This window comes from Geotrypetes seraphini, chromosome 11 (genome assembly GCF_902459505.1).
Source record: "Geotrypetes seraphini chromosome 11, aGeoSer1.1, whole genome shotgun sequence".
Classification (NCBI taxonomy): domain Eukaryota; kingdom Metazoa; phylum Chordata; class Amphibia; order Gymnophiona; family Dermophiidae; genus Geotrypetes; species Geotrypetes seraphini.
Window position 1 is genome coordinate 80,566,043 of NC_047094.1, and position 14,360 is coordinate 80,580,402.

A 14,360-nucleotide genomic window follows, 5' to 3' on the forward strand; every position below is an offset into this window, starting at 1 on the left:
GTGGGAAGCAGAGATGTCCCAAAGATGAGCCCATTACATGAGCAGAGAGGTCAAGTTCAAGAGGGTAGCATCTCGAAGTGGCTCAAAAGATGCCTTAGCAAGGCTAGACTATATCCGGTGAAGGACCCAGAAAGGGAAAAGGTGCTTAATCAGTGATTAGACATGAAGAACTCCCTGAAAGAGTCTAGCAACCACAGGCTGAGACGCCAAGGGAGACCAACGCTTCCAGGATCTGAAGCAGGATAGTCTAGCCACATTATGCAAAGAGAAACTACAATAAGGCTGGCATCCAAGCCAGCCTAAAGCAAGGTGAATATGAACAAGATTATAGCTGAATAAGGGTCCTCCTGGACTTGTGCACACTAAGTGTGAAAGGCCTTCCACGCCTGTAGCATAAGCCAAGACCGCCGACTATTGTGTAGACTTCCGCCAAGTATCAACAGCCAGGGAAGAACATTCTGTCGCTCTAAGACTGCGCACTCAAGAGCCAAGCTGGCAGCGTAAAGTAACCTGGATCCTCTATGGATATTGGACCCTGCGTGAGGAAGTCTGGAGAGAGGCTCAGCCAAAAGCTACAATCTCTGTGCAGGCACAGCAAATCTGCACACCATGGACTGTGAGTTCAATCTGGAGCCACCAGAATGATGTGACCTGGAAGAGTCATGATCCTCCGAAGGACTTGGCTGACCATTAGCCAAGGAGGAAAAACATACAGGAGAAACTCCTGAGACCGCAGCTGCACCAGAGCGTCGAGCCCCTCACTTCCGGGCTTCGATCTTCAACTGAAGAAGCGATCCACTTACTTGCTTCTCACTGTGCCCTGATGTCGAAGCGGAGTCTTCCCACTATCACATGGAACGCTTCTGGGGACAGAACTCACTTGCCTGCATCAAGAGGCAGTCTGCTGAGGAAGTCTGCTGGAACGTTGCCTACTCCCATCACCTGCGCAGCCACCAGCGCTAGGGTATGACGCTCCATCCAAAAAGAAGATGAACCTGCTGAGCCAGAGGAGCGCTCTTGGTTCCTCATTGACGAATGCCGGAAGCTATTGTTGTCATACTATTGGAGAAGACTTGGAGCTCTTGGTCCACCAGCGTCTTCTGTAATCTTTTTTTTTTTAAATCAATTTTCATTCATACATTTCACAAAGAAAATAAGAAAAAAGGAACAAAATCTTTTTCCAGAAGTAACTAATAACAAAAGATTCCTTTCTAGCCCACATTATGAGAAAACTTGGTTAAATTTTTTTAACAAATATATCCAAAGGAAATAATGGTCTATATTGACCAATTACAATTTAGGGTATTTTCAAATTATACTCCTCATATTAATCAACAGTAAATACAAATTGTGTTGTCTTCCGTGAACTTAAAAATTGTTGTAACTAAATAGGGTCCCAAAAACGAATGAACAATCTTGTATTTTAACTAAACACTTGCAAGGAAATTTTAAAAAGAACGATGCCTTGAGAGCCACTACCCTAGTTTTTAAATTTTAGGAATTCCTTTGTCTTTAATTGAGTGGCTCGGGCAACGTCAGGGAAAATCTGTACCACTTCTCCACAAAGTTTTGACAATCTATTCTTGAAATAGATTTTCATTATCAACATTTTAACTATCTCACTCATGCAGGTTATCAAGAGAGTGGATCTAGACTGGATCACAACTTGGCTGTCCTCCAAGAACCCAGTCAAGTCTAAATCCATTGATGCCAGTTGATTCACACCTTGATTTGACTCCGCATTGGATAATCCTAATATCTCCTTGAAAAATTTTCTCAATAGGATTTCTGGTGGAAAATTAACTAAGCGAAGATTCTTAGATCTATGTAAATTTTCCATTATTTCCAATTTAAAATGAATTATGCAGGAGTCTTTAACTGCAGAGGTGTAGACTTGCTGTAAGCTGTAACTTGTGATTCGGTTGCATTTAATCTCGTTCTCCCTACCTTGGATAGGGTGAACAACCTGTCTTTATCTACCGTACTAAGTCTATTCCCTTCAGTATCTTGAATGTTTCTATCATGTCCCCTCTCAATCTCCTCTTTTCAAGGGAGAAAAAGCCCAGTTTTTCTAATCTCTTGCTGTATGGCAACTCCTCCAACCCCTTTACCATTTTAGTCGCTCTTCTCTGGACCCTTTCAAGTAGTACCGTATCCTTCTTCATGTACGGTGACCAGTGCAGGAATGCAGTATTCCAGGTGAGGGCGTACCATGGCCCGGTACGCAGCATGATAACCTTCTCCGATATGTTCGTGATCCCCTTCTTAATCATTCCTAGCATTCTGTTTGCCCTTTTCACCACTGCCACACATTGCGCAGATGGCTTCATTGACTTGTTGACCAGTACTCCCAAGTCTCTTTCCTGGGGGTTTCTCCAAGTACTGCCCCAGACATCCTGTATAAGATTTTTGTTACCGACATGCATCACCTTACACTTATCCACGTTAAACCTCATTTGCCATATTGCGGCCCGTCTCTCGAGCGTGTTTATGTCACGTTGCAGATCTTCGTAATCCTCCTGTGTCTTCACTTCTCTGAATAACTTCATATCGTCTGCAAATTTAATCACCTCACTCGTACCAATTTCCAGGTCGTTTATAAATATGTTGAAGAGCACAGGTCCAAGCACTAAACCCTTGATGAAAACCTCTGTTTCATATCCTCTGTTTGAGTGGTGAAATCTTCCTTAGTGGTACATAGGGCTCCTTTTACTAAGCTGTGCTAGCGGTTTTAGCATGCGCTAGACGCCAACGCCTCCATTGAGCTGGCGTTAGTTTTTCCATGTAGCGCAGAGGGCAGCACGCGCTAACCTGCAGCGCGCATTAAAAATGCTACTGCAGATTAGTAAAAGGAGCCCATAGTCTTCTTAGTCTTAAAAATTGTCCTGCAGGGATGTTGTTACATAGATGTTGCAAAGATGTTGAGGGTGAAAACTGCCATATTGTAATAGATTATTTCTATCTGTATCCTTTCTATAAATGCTTGTACTGAACTTTCTCTGGACCAAAGTAATGGAGATGTTCAGGAACGCTATGGTGTGATGACTCGTCATTGTAAATTGTAGATTGGAATCACATTGATTGAGTCATATACGAAACAAGTCAAGATCATCCCGTGTACTGATCCAAACTGCCAGGATGTCATCAATATACAGTTTCCAAATGAGGAAATTTCCCAGAATGCAAAGAATACAAATGTTGTTGTTCAAATTTTCATACATATAGACAGGCAATGCATGAGGCCATTTTAGCACCCATCGCAGTACCTTTTATTTGTTTATAGAATCCTTGATCAAATTGAAAATAATTCATAGTAAGTGCCACTGAGGCCAGCTTGACCAAAAAATTAACTCTAGCTGCCAAAAGGTCCAAATGACTCAACTCCTTCTGAACTATATTGATGGCATCTCTTTGTGGGACTTTAGTGTAGAGGGCTGAGATGTCCATGATGATCATTATGGCATGTGGTGGAACTTCACCAATATCTGTAAAAAAATTAATAACATTCATAGAGTATTTCACATAAGAAGGAGCTAACAAGACCCTAGATTTAAGATAAGAGTCCAAAAATGCTGATAAAGGTTCTATAAGGGATCCTATTCCTGACACAGTAGGTCTCCCTGGAGGACTTGTCAGGGACTTGTGTATCTTCGGTACAAAGTAAATAACTGGAGTGCGTGGATGTTTACAATTCAGAAATCTGAACTCTTTATCATTAATGATGCCTGATTCCAACGCTGCTACCAGAAGATGTGAGATAATGTCCTTAATGTGGTTGGTAGGATCTTCCTCCAATATTTGATAATATGTGGGGTCTGTAAGTTGATGCATGTTTTCCTCTACATACTTAACCGAGTCCATGTTGAACTGGTTGAGGTGACAGGTGGGACTGAGCAGGGGTTCACCACCCAAAAGAGAAGACTCTGGTCATACCAAACTTGAGTAGGTGACATTTGCTGTTGCGGAGAAAGGCAAAGCGAAGTTCTTGGAGACCCAGGCTATGTCTGGAGTAGTAGGAAGAAAGTCAGTGCAGCGTGAGGTGGAACCTGTTGCTGCTCCACACAATCAGAACAGTGAAGTACTAACTCTGTTGCTACCATAGAGGGAGAAGGCTGAGAAAAAAGAGTATCACTATCCCTTATAAAAGTTTGGCAAAGAGAAAAAAAACCTGTGGGGGCTCTGGAGACAACTGAGGCACAGAGAATCGTTTTTTAGGTGGAGGACTATCCACCTCAAAAAGGAGAAACTGCCCGTTTTGATGTCTTTTTATTTGAAGTAGAAGATAAAAGTGTACCTGTGGTATCCAAAACTGTCTGAACTGAGGACTGCGAGGCAATAACAATGCCCGCAGGAGGCCTCTCCTTTAAAGTTTGTAGCGTCAAAGCAGACGCTGGCTACTTCTGATGCCCTTGTGCTGCCTTCGATGGAACCAGCAGGGGAGGTGCCTGGTATGCCCCCGAAGCTGGTTTGATCTTCTTTCTGTTGGCTGCTTGTGCCGTGGTATTTGTATTCAACGGCAACTGCAGCGGCATTGTCGGGTTTTGCTCTCCCAGTGATACCTTACAGGGGCCCTGAGGGGGAGGAGCCATGGACGGTGTATTCATGGTCAGCAAGCTCCCTGCTGTAGAAGATTCTTTGCGGTCCTAGAGGCCACCAAATTTGACAAATACCAGCGGTCCGAAAAAGCAATAAATATGAACAGTCATATAATAGTTGCAGTTCTCTTGGGGGTTTTTTTGTGTATGTGTGTGTGGGGGGGGGGTAAGAACCTGGTTATATCCCAACTGGGTGTATTGGTGTGATTTCTTCTTCTTTTCTTTTTTTTTTTTTACTAAGCTAAAACAATAAAATGAAAGATGTAAAGTCTACTTTAAGTTTGCTTTGGGTTTTTTCTGACTGAAGAGGCAAGGAGACAGGAGAGCCATGACCTGCACAACCGACGGTCAAAGAAAAAACTGATACCTGAGAGGCAAAGTAGTCCGCACATGCTCAGTAGAAAAACAAATCTACTGATCCTAGGGGAGAGCACTGGCACGCAGGCTCAGTCAGAGACTTCACCAGCAAGTGTGCCTGCCTGCATTACCCCTGCTTGTCTCCGGAGAAACTAAACTATAAGTAGAACACTGAAGAATATACATGCAATATTAATATACAATATCACTTTCGTTTGCTATGCATTTGCCAATCAGGTTGTTTCATCTGAATCAGAATGCCCAGTGAGACATGAATTTACAATCTAAGTATTTAAAATTTAATGTTCTGTATTGCAGAAGAAACAGAATCAAAGAGATCAGCATCATTTACAGCCAGCAGATCTGCATTACTCCGTTGTCTTACATGAACAACCAGATAATGTGCATTACTCCACAATGATTCATTCACAGCCAGAAGAACCACAATACGGCAATATGCTGCTTTCACAGCTTCCCAGAAACACAGAGCCTGCAGCTGTCAAAGATCTTGTTGAATATGCAGCAGTGAAATACTAGAACTTTGTACTGTGTATGTAAAGGGAAATGATAAAGTTCATTTGAACTGTCATTTTCTCAAATTTTAAGCACAGAGGTCAATATTCAAAGTGATTTAAACAACCATAAACAGCTCCTGGCCATTTAAATCACTTGCCAAGGGATAAGCAGGCATATTCAAAAGTACATAATTGGATAGTGCCACAGAAATGCCTGGTTAGTGCCTAAGCTGAAACTGGGTAATTTGTGGGCATAACAAGGCAGAGGTGACACTTAGGTATGGATTCTCTAGACAGCGCTGTTTTTCCAAACTCATTGAAAAATGCCATTTAAATGACACTTTTCACTGATTTTCATGGCACCTAAAAAAATTGGCACCGTAAAGCAACTATGGAGACGCGATTCATATCAAAGTAAGGCACCAGAAAACCCTGGCCAGAGGTGTGAATCTTTAACCAGCACCATAGCATAATTGACAAACGATCAGTGGCCGCTTTTAAGGTGGTTGCCGACAACAGCGCCAGGTAGAGAATCCAGACCTTAGCCTGTTAAGTGCTGATATTTAGCATTCAACCAGCTAGGAAAGCCGCAAAAATAGGACCGCATAAAATACAGTAATAACTTTATGCGGTTTATCGTATCCAGTTAAATGCTGAATATCGCACTTCACTGGCTACATATGCTTGGATATTCAGTGCCAGTGTTGACCACTGTTCGTGAAATATCAGGCCGACAGTTCTAAATACCATATTGAATATCACCACTTGCAAAAGCATAAATATTGAGTTTTACAACTTGGCTTCATAATTGGCTACTTTTGGATAGTTTTACAAAATCTTCTACTTATGGGAGTATGTGTAGGTAACAAAACCCTGGGTATTGCCATCCAGTTTTTTTCTTTTTTAATTGCTTTTGTTCCAAAATGAATGTTTCTGCTTAAGAACCACCAATATTTTTTTTTTTGGCTTTATAAGCATTTAGAAATAGCTGCATGTTCAGAATGCCTTTGTAAAATTTGAATGGAATTATATATATATCCCAACTTGGATGTCCTTTTTCTGAGCTAGACACCACACAGAAAATTGGGTTTTAAGCATGCTTGTGCATCTGAGAAAAGCAATTTTTTAAAAATCTATTGGTATCTTTGAGGCCCAGAAACCTAGTGAGAAGGTCCATAGTCAAGGAGAAAAGGAAACAAAAAAGCAAACACAGGGCTCAGACAGAAAGGAAGGGAGACACTTTGCCTATTTTATGCTTGTATTATAAAGCTAAGTAGCACCTACATGTACTTGATTTATAAACCCTCTCTTTTACTGATTTAGGTAGGACCCCAAAATGGCCAACACAAAGAGGGCAGAGCACACCAAACACAATGCAGTGAAAAAAGCGCAAAGGGTCTCATTGAAAAGGAACTTGTCTTTATTGACCCAACACAAGCCGTGTTTCGGTGTACACTGCCTGTATTAGGGGTCTGCAAAAAAATTAAAAATTATTTATGTATATTCTTATATTATATTCTGCTTTAAATCAAAGCAGTGTACAATTGACATACAAAATATAAAACATACATCAAACAATCAAATCTTCCAGAAACTAATGTATTGAATTTCCTAGCTTCACATAAATGCTGACACATAAAAATGTCTTCAAAATATATTTTTTAAAATTCTTTATTCATTTTTAAATGTACAATAAGTGCATCAATATAATATACAAATAGATCATAAATATATCACTTAATAGTCATCAAGAGTATACATAAAATGCTATTAACCCCCCACCCTCCCCAACCCTTCCTATTATATAATCAAATACAATGTACAATATACATTAATAAAATAATAAAATTATCCCCCCTCCCCCCTCGTAATTGAACCTGTAAATCAAGGGAAAAGAATCATTTAATCATTGCAATATTTTGTTAATGGCTCCCACATATTTTGAAATTTTCTAAAACACCCTCGCTGTGTTGTAATATATCTTTCCATTTTATATATATGACATAGGGAATTCCACCAAAAATTATAGTTTAGTCTACTCCAGTTTTTCCAATTGTACGTAATTTGTTGAATGGCAACCCCAGTCATTATATGTAATAATTTATTATTTGAAGAAATTTGACTTTTTCTCTCATTGCCATACCAAACAACACAGTATCATATGACAATGCCACTGGATTGTCTAATAAACAATTAATTTGGTCCCAAATTGATTTCCAAAAGGCCATAATAAATGGACAATAGAACAATAAATGCTCTAAAGTCCATGCTTCGAGATGACAATGCCAACATCTATTAGACTTAGAGCTATCCAATTTTTGTAACCGAACAGGGGTCCATAACGCTCTGTGTAACAGAAAAAACCATGTTTGTCTCATAGATGCTGACATTGTACATCTCAACCTCCAAGTCCAAATTTGTGTCCATTTAGACACAGAAATGTGATGTTTAATCTCTATGCCCCAAATGTCTCTCAGACCAGTGTTTGGTTTCTTTTTAATAAGTCCAGTTAATAATTTATACCATTGGCATCCCCCAACAAAAAGATAAAAGATAACACGATTCACGTGAATGGCCGAGAATACAAAATAAAAATACTAGGAGTTACCCTTGACAAACACTTAACCCTGGAAAAGCATACAGATCTAATTTTCAAAAATGTATATCAGTCCTATGGAAGCTCCGCACCATTAAAATTCTTCGATGAATCGTCCTTTCGATTATTAGTTCAATCATCCATCTTGAGTACGCTAGATTACTATAACATTATATATCAAGGAGCTTATAAAAAGACACTTAACAAGCTGAGATTAATTCAGAACACTGCAGTCCGGCTAATCTTTGATTTAAAAAAATGGGAACATGTCTCCCCATACTTCCAGATACTCCACTGGTTGCCGGTGGAATCCAGAATACTCTTCAAGTTCACCTGCATCAGCTACATAGCTGTCTTACTTACCTCGCCTCTCAATTCATCCTCAACAGCTCTAATAAGAGCTTTCGCAGAATAAATCTCTTTAACTACCCATCCCTGAAATCATGCCATTACAAGAAGTTCCTTGACAGAATGTTATCATTCCAGGCAGCCAAACTGAACACATGGCTCGTAAAACCCATACTCGAGGCCACTTCATACGCCGACTTCAGAAAATCTCTGAAGACCCGTCTGTTTAACAAATTCTAATTCCAATTCATGCCCAATCCCCCTCAGCTATCCTCTTCCCAATCCCCTAATCTCTAGACCTTAGACTAACTCATGTTTTTCCCATTTTGTAATGATATTCCAACCCCAATTGTTTTGCCCTTGTATCTTAATCTTTGACTATATACATCCTTTAGATTCAAAACAACTTGGTTCTCTTCCATTTGTAATTGTATCCCAGTTAGACTTGCTTTTTTCCTTACATCTCATTCTCTGACTGTATGTATCTTGTTGTAAACCGCTTTGAACTTATGCTATAGCGGTATATAAGAAATAAAATTATTACTATTATTGCATCTTCAGTATTGCTCCTTGCCCAAGCATCCATAACCATCAATATGCTTAGCATGTAAAATACTTATTTCCCATAACAAATTTGAAAAGGTAATAAAGCACAGTTACTTACCGTAACAGGTGTTATCCAGGGACAGCAGGCAGATATTCTTGACTGATGGGTGACGGCACCGACGGAGCCCCGGTACGGACAATTTTAGAGTGATTGCACTCTAAGAACTTGGAAAGTTCTGGTAGGCCGCACCGCGCACGCGCGAGTGCCTTCCCGCCCGACAGAGGCGCGCGGTCCCCAGTTAGGATAAGCCAGCTAAGAAGCCAACCCGGGGAGGTGGGAGGGACGCAAGAATATCTGCCTGCTGTCACTGGATAACACCTGTTACGGTAAGTAACTGTGCTTTATCCCAGGACAAGCAGGCAGCATATTCTTGACTGATGGGTGACCTCCAAGCTAACAAAAAGAGGGATGGAGGGAAGGTTGGCCATTAGGAAAACAAATTTTGCAAAACAGATTGGCCGAAGTGTCCATCCCGTCTGGAGAATGCATCCAGACAATAATGAGATGTAAAAGTATGAACTGAGGACCAAGTAGCAGCCTTGCAGATTTCCTCAATAGGAGTGGAACGGAGGAAAGCTACAGATGCTGCCATCGCTCGGACTCTATGGGCCGTGACAGAACCTTCCAGTGTCAGTCCGGTCTGAGCATAACAGAATGAAATGCACGCTGCCAGCCAATTAGACAACATACGTTTAGAAACAGGACGTCCCAATTTATTCGGATCAAAGGACAGAAAGAGTTGGGGAACTGATCTGTGTGGATTCGTACGCTCTAGATAGTAAGCTAGAGCCCTCTTACAATCCAAAGTATGCAGAGCCTGTTCCCCAGAATGAGAGTGAGGTTTCGGAAAGAAGACAGGCAGAACAATGGATTGGTTGAGATGGAATTCAGAGATAACCTTAGGGAGAAACTTTGGATGTGTACGCAGAACCACCTTGTCATGATGAAAGACTGTAAAAGGTGGATCTGCAACTAGTGCATGTAGCTCACTGACCCTCCTGGCAGAGGTAAGAGCAATAAGGAAAAGTACCTTCCAAGTGAGAAACTTGAAAGGAGTGGTAGCCAAAGGTTCAAATTGAGGCTTCATTAAGGCGGAAAGAACCACATTGAGATCCCAGATAACAGGAGGGGCTTTAAGAGGTGGTTTCACATTGAAAAGACCCCGCATGAACCTGGACACCAGGGGATGAGCTGAGAGAAGTTTTCCATGGACAGGCTCATGAAAAGCAGCAATGGCACTGAGGTGGACTCTGATGGAAGAAGACTTAAGGCCAGATTCAGACAAAGAAAGCAAATAATCCAACAATGTCTCCACTGCCAGGGAAGTGGGATCAAGATGATGAAGAAGACACCAGGAAGAAAATCGTGTCCACTTCTGATGGTAACATTGCAGAGTGGCCGGTTTCCTGGAGGCATCCAGAATGGAACGAACAGGCTGAGACAAAAGAGTATCATGAGAGGTCAGCCCGAGAGATACCAAGCTGTCAGGTGCAGAGACTGGAGGTTGGGATGTAGAAGGGTCTCCTGATGCTGTGTAAGCAGAGAAGGAAACAGTGGAAGAAGAAAAGGTTCCCTGGAACTGAGTTGAAGTAGAAGGGAGAACCAATGTTGCCTGGGCCACCTCGGAGCAATCAGAATCATGGTGGCTCGTTCCCTCTTGAGCTTGAATAAGGTTCTTAACATGAGAGGCAGAGGAGGGAAAGCATACAGGAACAGATTGGACCAGTCGAGGAGAAATGCATCCGCTGCCAGACGGTGAGGAGAGTAGAGTCTGGAGCAGAAAAGGGGCAGCTGGTGATTGTGAGGAGCTGCAAAGAGGTCTATCTGAGGAGTGCCCCATTGAGCGAAGATGGACTGTAGAGTGAAAGGATCGAGTGTCCACTCGTGAGGCTGGAGAATTCTGCTGAGCTTGTCCGCTAAGGAATTCTTTTCTCCCTGAATGTAGATAGCTTTCAGAAATAGATGGTGATTTATGGCCCAAGTCCAGATCTTCTGAGCTTCCTGGCACAAGAGGCGAGAGCCCGTCCCACCCTGCTTGTTGATGTAGTACATCGCAACTTGATTGTCTGTGCACAGAAGGAGAACTTGAGGAAAGAGAAGATGTTGGAAGGCCTTGAGGGCATAAAACATCGCTCTGAGTTCCAGGAAATTGATGTGATGCTTCTTTTCCTGGGCTGTCCAAAGGCCTTGAGTTTGGAATTCGTTCAAATGAGCTCCCCAGGCATAAGGGGAGGCGTCGGTGGTGATGACAAGTTGATGAGGAGGTAGATGGAGCAGAAGACCTCTGGAGAGATTTGAGGATATCAACCACCATTGTAGAGACTGACGAAGAGATGATGTGACAGATATGTGACGTGAGCAAGGATCCATCGCTTGGGACCACTGGGTAGCTATGGTCCATCGAGGAGTGCGCAGGTGAAGATGTGCGAAGGGTGTGACATGAACTGTGGAGGCCATGTGACCCAAGAGTATCATCATTTGCTTGGCAGAGATGGAAAGTTGTAGAAGCACCTGCTGACACAGATATTGAAGCGTTTGAAGACGGTTGGATGGCAGGAACGCTCTCATGAGGACTGTGTCCAAGACAGCTCCGATGAATTGAAGTCTCTGAGTGGGGATGAGATGAGATTTGAGTAGATTGATCTCGAACCCCAAAAGTTGAAGAAACCTGATGGTCTGGTTGGTGGCCAGGAGAACAGTCTGAGATGAATTGGCCTTTATCAACCAGTCGTCCAGGAAAGGAAAGACCTGAAGGTGGTGAGATCGCAGAAAGGCAGCCACCACAATCAGACATTTGGTGAACACTCTTGGAGAGGAGGCAAGACCGAAGGGCAGCACCTTGTATTGGTAATGACAACGATTGTTCATGAAGCGTAGGTACTGTCTGGAGGCCAGATTGACCGGTATATGAGTGTATGCTTCTTTGAGATCGAGGGAACATAGCCAGTCGCCTTGATTGAGAAGAGGGTAAAGAGTGGCCAGATAAAGCATTTTGAATTTCTCTTTGACCAAGCATTTGTTTAGATCGCGAAGATCTAGAATGGGTCTTAGATCTCCTGTCTTTTTGGGGACTAGAAAATAACGGGAGTAGAATCCCTGCCCTCTCTGATCTAGAGGAACTTCTTCTATAACGTTCAGAAGGAGGAGGGATTGAACCTCTTGAAGAAGGAGGGAAGACCGAGGAGTGTTGAAAGCAGACTCTCTTGGCAGACTTTGGGCAGGAGGTGACTGAAAGTTGAGAGAGTAGCCGTGGCGGATGATGTTGAGGACCCACAGGTCCGAGGTGATGATTTCCCAACGGCTTATGAAATGTATAAGGTGTCCTCCTATGGGCTGTGGAAGATGAGTAGAAGGAGGAAGATTGGCTATGTCCAGGAGAACCAAGTCAAAAGGGTTGAGTAGGTTTTTGTGAAGGAGGAGGTTTCACCTGCTGTTGTTGCTGAGCCTGTCTAGCAGTTGGTCTTTGTTGTCTCTGACGTCTAGGCTGTTGTGTAGTCTGTGGTAGAGGACGAGCCACAAATCTTCGTTGGTAGGCCGAGTGCTGACGAAAAGGCCTGGTAGGTGGAGTTGCTTTCTTAGTTTTAAGAAGAGTGTCCCACTGAGTTTCATGAGCCGAGAGCTTTTGAGTAGTGGAATCCATGGAATCTCCAAACAGCTCATCCCCCAAACAAGGTGCATTGGCTAGCCGGTCCTGATGATTGACATCAAGTTTGGAGACTCGAAGCCAGGCTAGCCGTCGCATGGCTACAGACATAGCTGTGGCTCTGGAGGTCAGTTCAAAAGTGTCATAGATTGATCTGACCATGAACTTATGAAGCTGCAAAAGAGAAGAACAAGTTTGGTGAAAAACAGATTTCTTCCGGTCAGGGAGATATTTCTCGAAAAGAGCCAGATTCTGTATAAGCTGCTTTAGATAGAATGAGAAATGGAATGCGTAATTTCCTGACCGGTTGGCCAACATCGCATTCTGATACAGCCTTTTTCCAAACTTGTCCATGGATTTACCCTCTCTGCCAGGAGGGACTGAGGCATATACACTAGCCCCCTTAGACTTTTTGAGTGTGGACTCAACTAAAAGGGACTCATGAGGTAGTTGGGGCTTGTCAAACCCAGGAATGGGAATGACCTTATACAAAGAGTCCAATTTGCGGGGAGCTCCAGGTACAGTTAAAGGGGATTCTAAATTTTTATAAAAGGTCTCTCTCAAGATATCATGGAGAGGTAACTTAAGATATTCCTTTGGAGGCTGGTCAAAATCCAATGCATCTAGAAAAGCTTTGGATTTCTTTGACTCAGCTTCCAAGGAGATGGAGAGAGAATCATACATTTCCTTCAAAAAGGAAGAAAAAGAGGACACATCTGGTCTAGAGGAAGGTTCCAAAGCAGAAGGGTCCTCGTCACCAAAGGAGCATTCCCCTTCAGAAAGGAGAGGATCCTCTGAATCACCCCACAAATCAGGATCTCGAACTTGAAAACTCCGGTCCCGAGATTCTGGTGTGGAGAGTTCTAGGTGACGAGATTTGCGAAGCGATTTCCCTGACCTGATCGACTCGGTACCGGGAGATGTCACTGGATGCACTGGAGCCGAAGTCTGTACAGCCTGATGGTGAGCTCTCGGCTCCGGTGCAAGAACCGGCATGGAGACCGAGGAAGTAGATTGTACCGGTACCGACAAAGTGAAAGCGGATAAAATAGGGCGTTCCACTGTCGGTACCGGTGGCTCAGACCGGACCGGGACCGGAAGGCTCGGTGCCAAGAGTGAAGGAAGAAGGTGTTGCAACTGTTCTTTAAGCTGCACTTGCAGAACAGCAGCTATACGTTCTTCAAGTGAGGGCACCGGTACCGCCTTTTTCTTCTGCGGTACCTGCGGTGCTGCTCTATGCCCCGAGGATGAGGAACCCGATGTCGAGGGGCTCACCTCTATTGGGGCGGAGCGCTTCCGTGGGCGCCTCGAGGTCGGCAGGATTGGGCTCGCTGCCACCGAGACCGGAGGACGCTCCAACGGGGAAGGCTTCTTAGCCGGCTTACCTGAAGGAGTCGACGCCGACGCGATATCGCGTGGAATCGATGAGGTGGGTGCCGACTGCGCCGGAGCCGATGTCGGTGCCGGTGTCGTAGAATCAGACATTTCGGCACCAAAAAGCAATCTCTGTTGAATTTGACGATTTTTAAGAGTTCGCTTTTTTAAAGTCGCACAGCGGGTGCAGGTAGATGCTCGATGGTCGGGACCAAGACACTGTAGACACCAATTATGTGGGTCGGTGAGTGAAATTGGTCGTGCACACCGCTGGCACTTCTTGAACCCGGGTTGAGGGGGCATGAATGTAAAAACGGCTTCAGCC

At 43.4% G+C, this 14,360-nt stretch overlaps 2 protein-coding genes across 2 annotated transcripts in view; one reads left to right on the forward strand and one right to left on the reverse strand.

Annotated features, from left to right (window-relative positions):
- Window positions 1-7,206, forward strand: part of LOC117345866 (sialoadhesin-like) — a 61,115-nt gene extending 53,909 nt beyond the window's left edge. The window contains exon 10 of the mRNA XM_033915133.1: window positions 5,271-7,206. Within this exon, the coding sequence (XP_033771024.1) occupies window positions 5,271-5,489 (219 nt within the window). The 3' untranslated portion in view covers window positions 5,490-7,206. The remainder of the gene's footprint in view (window positions 1-5,270) is intronic.
- Window positions 1-14,360, reverse strand: part of LOC117368857 (carcinoembryonic antigen-related cell adhesion molecule 1-like) — a 193,112-nt gene that overhangs the window by 133,287 nt on the left and 45,465 nt on the right. The window lies entirely within an intron of this gene.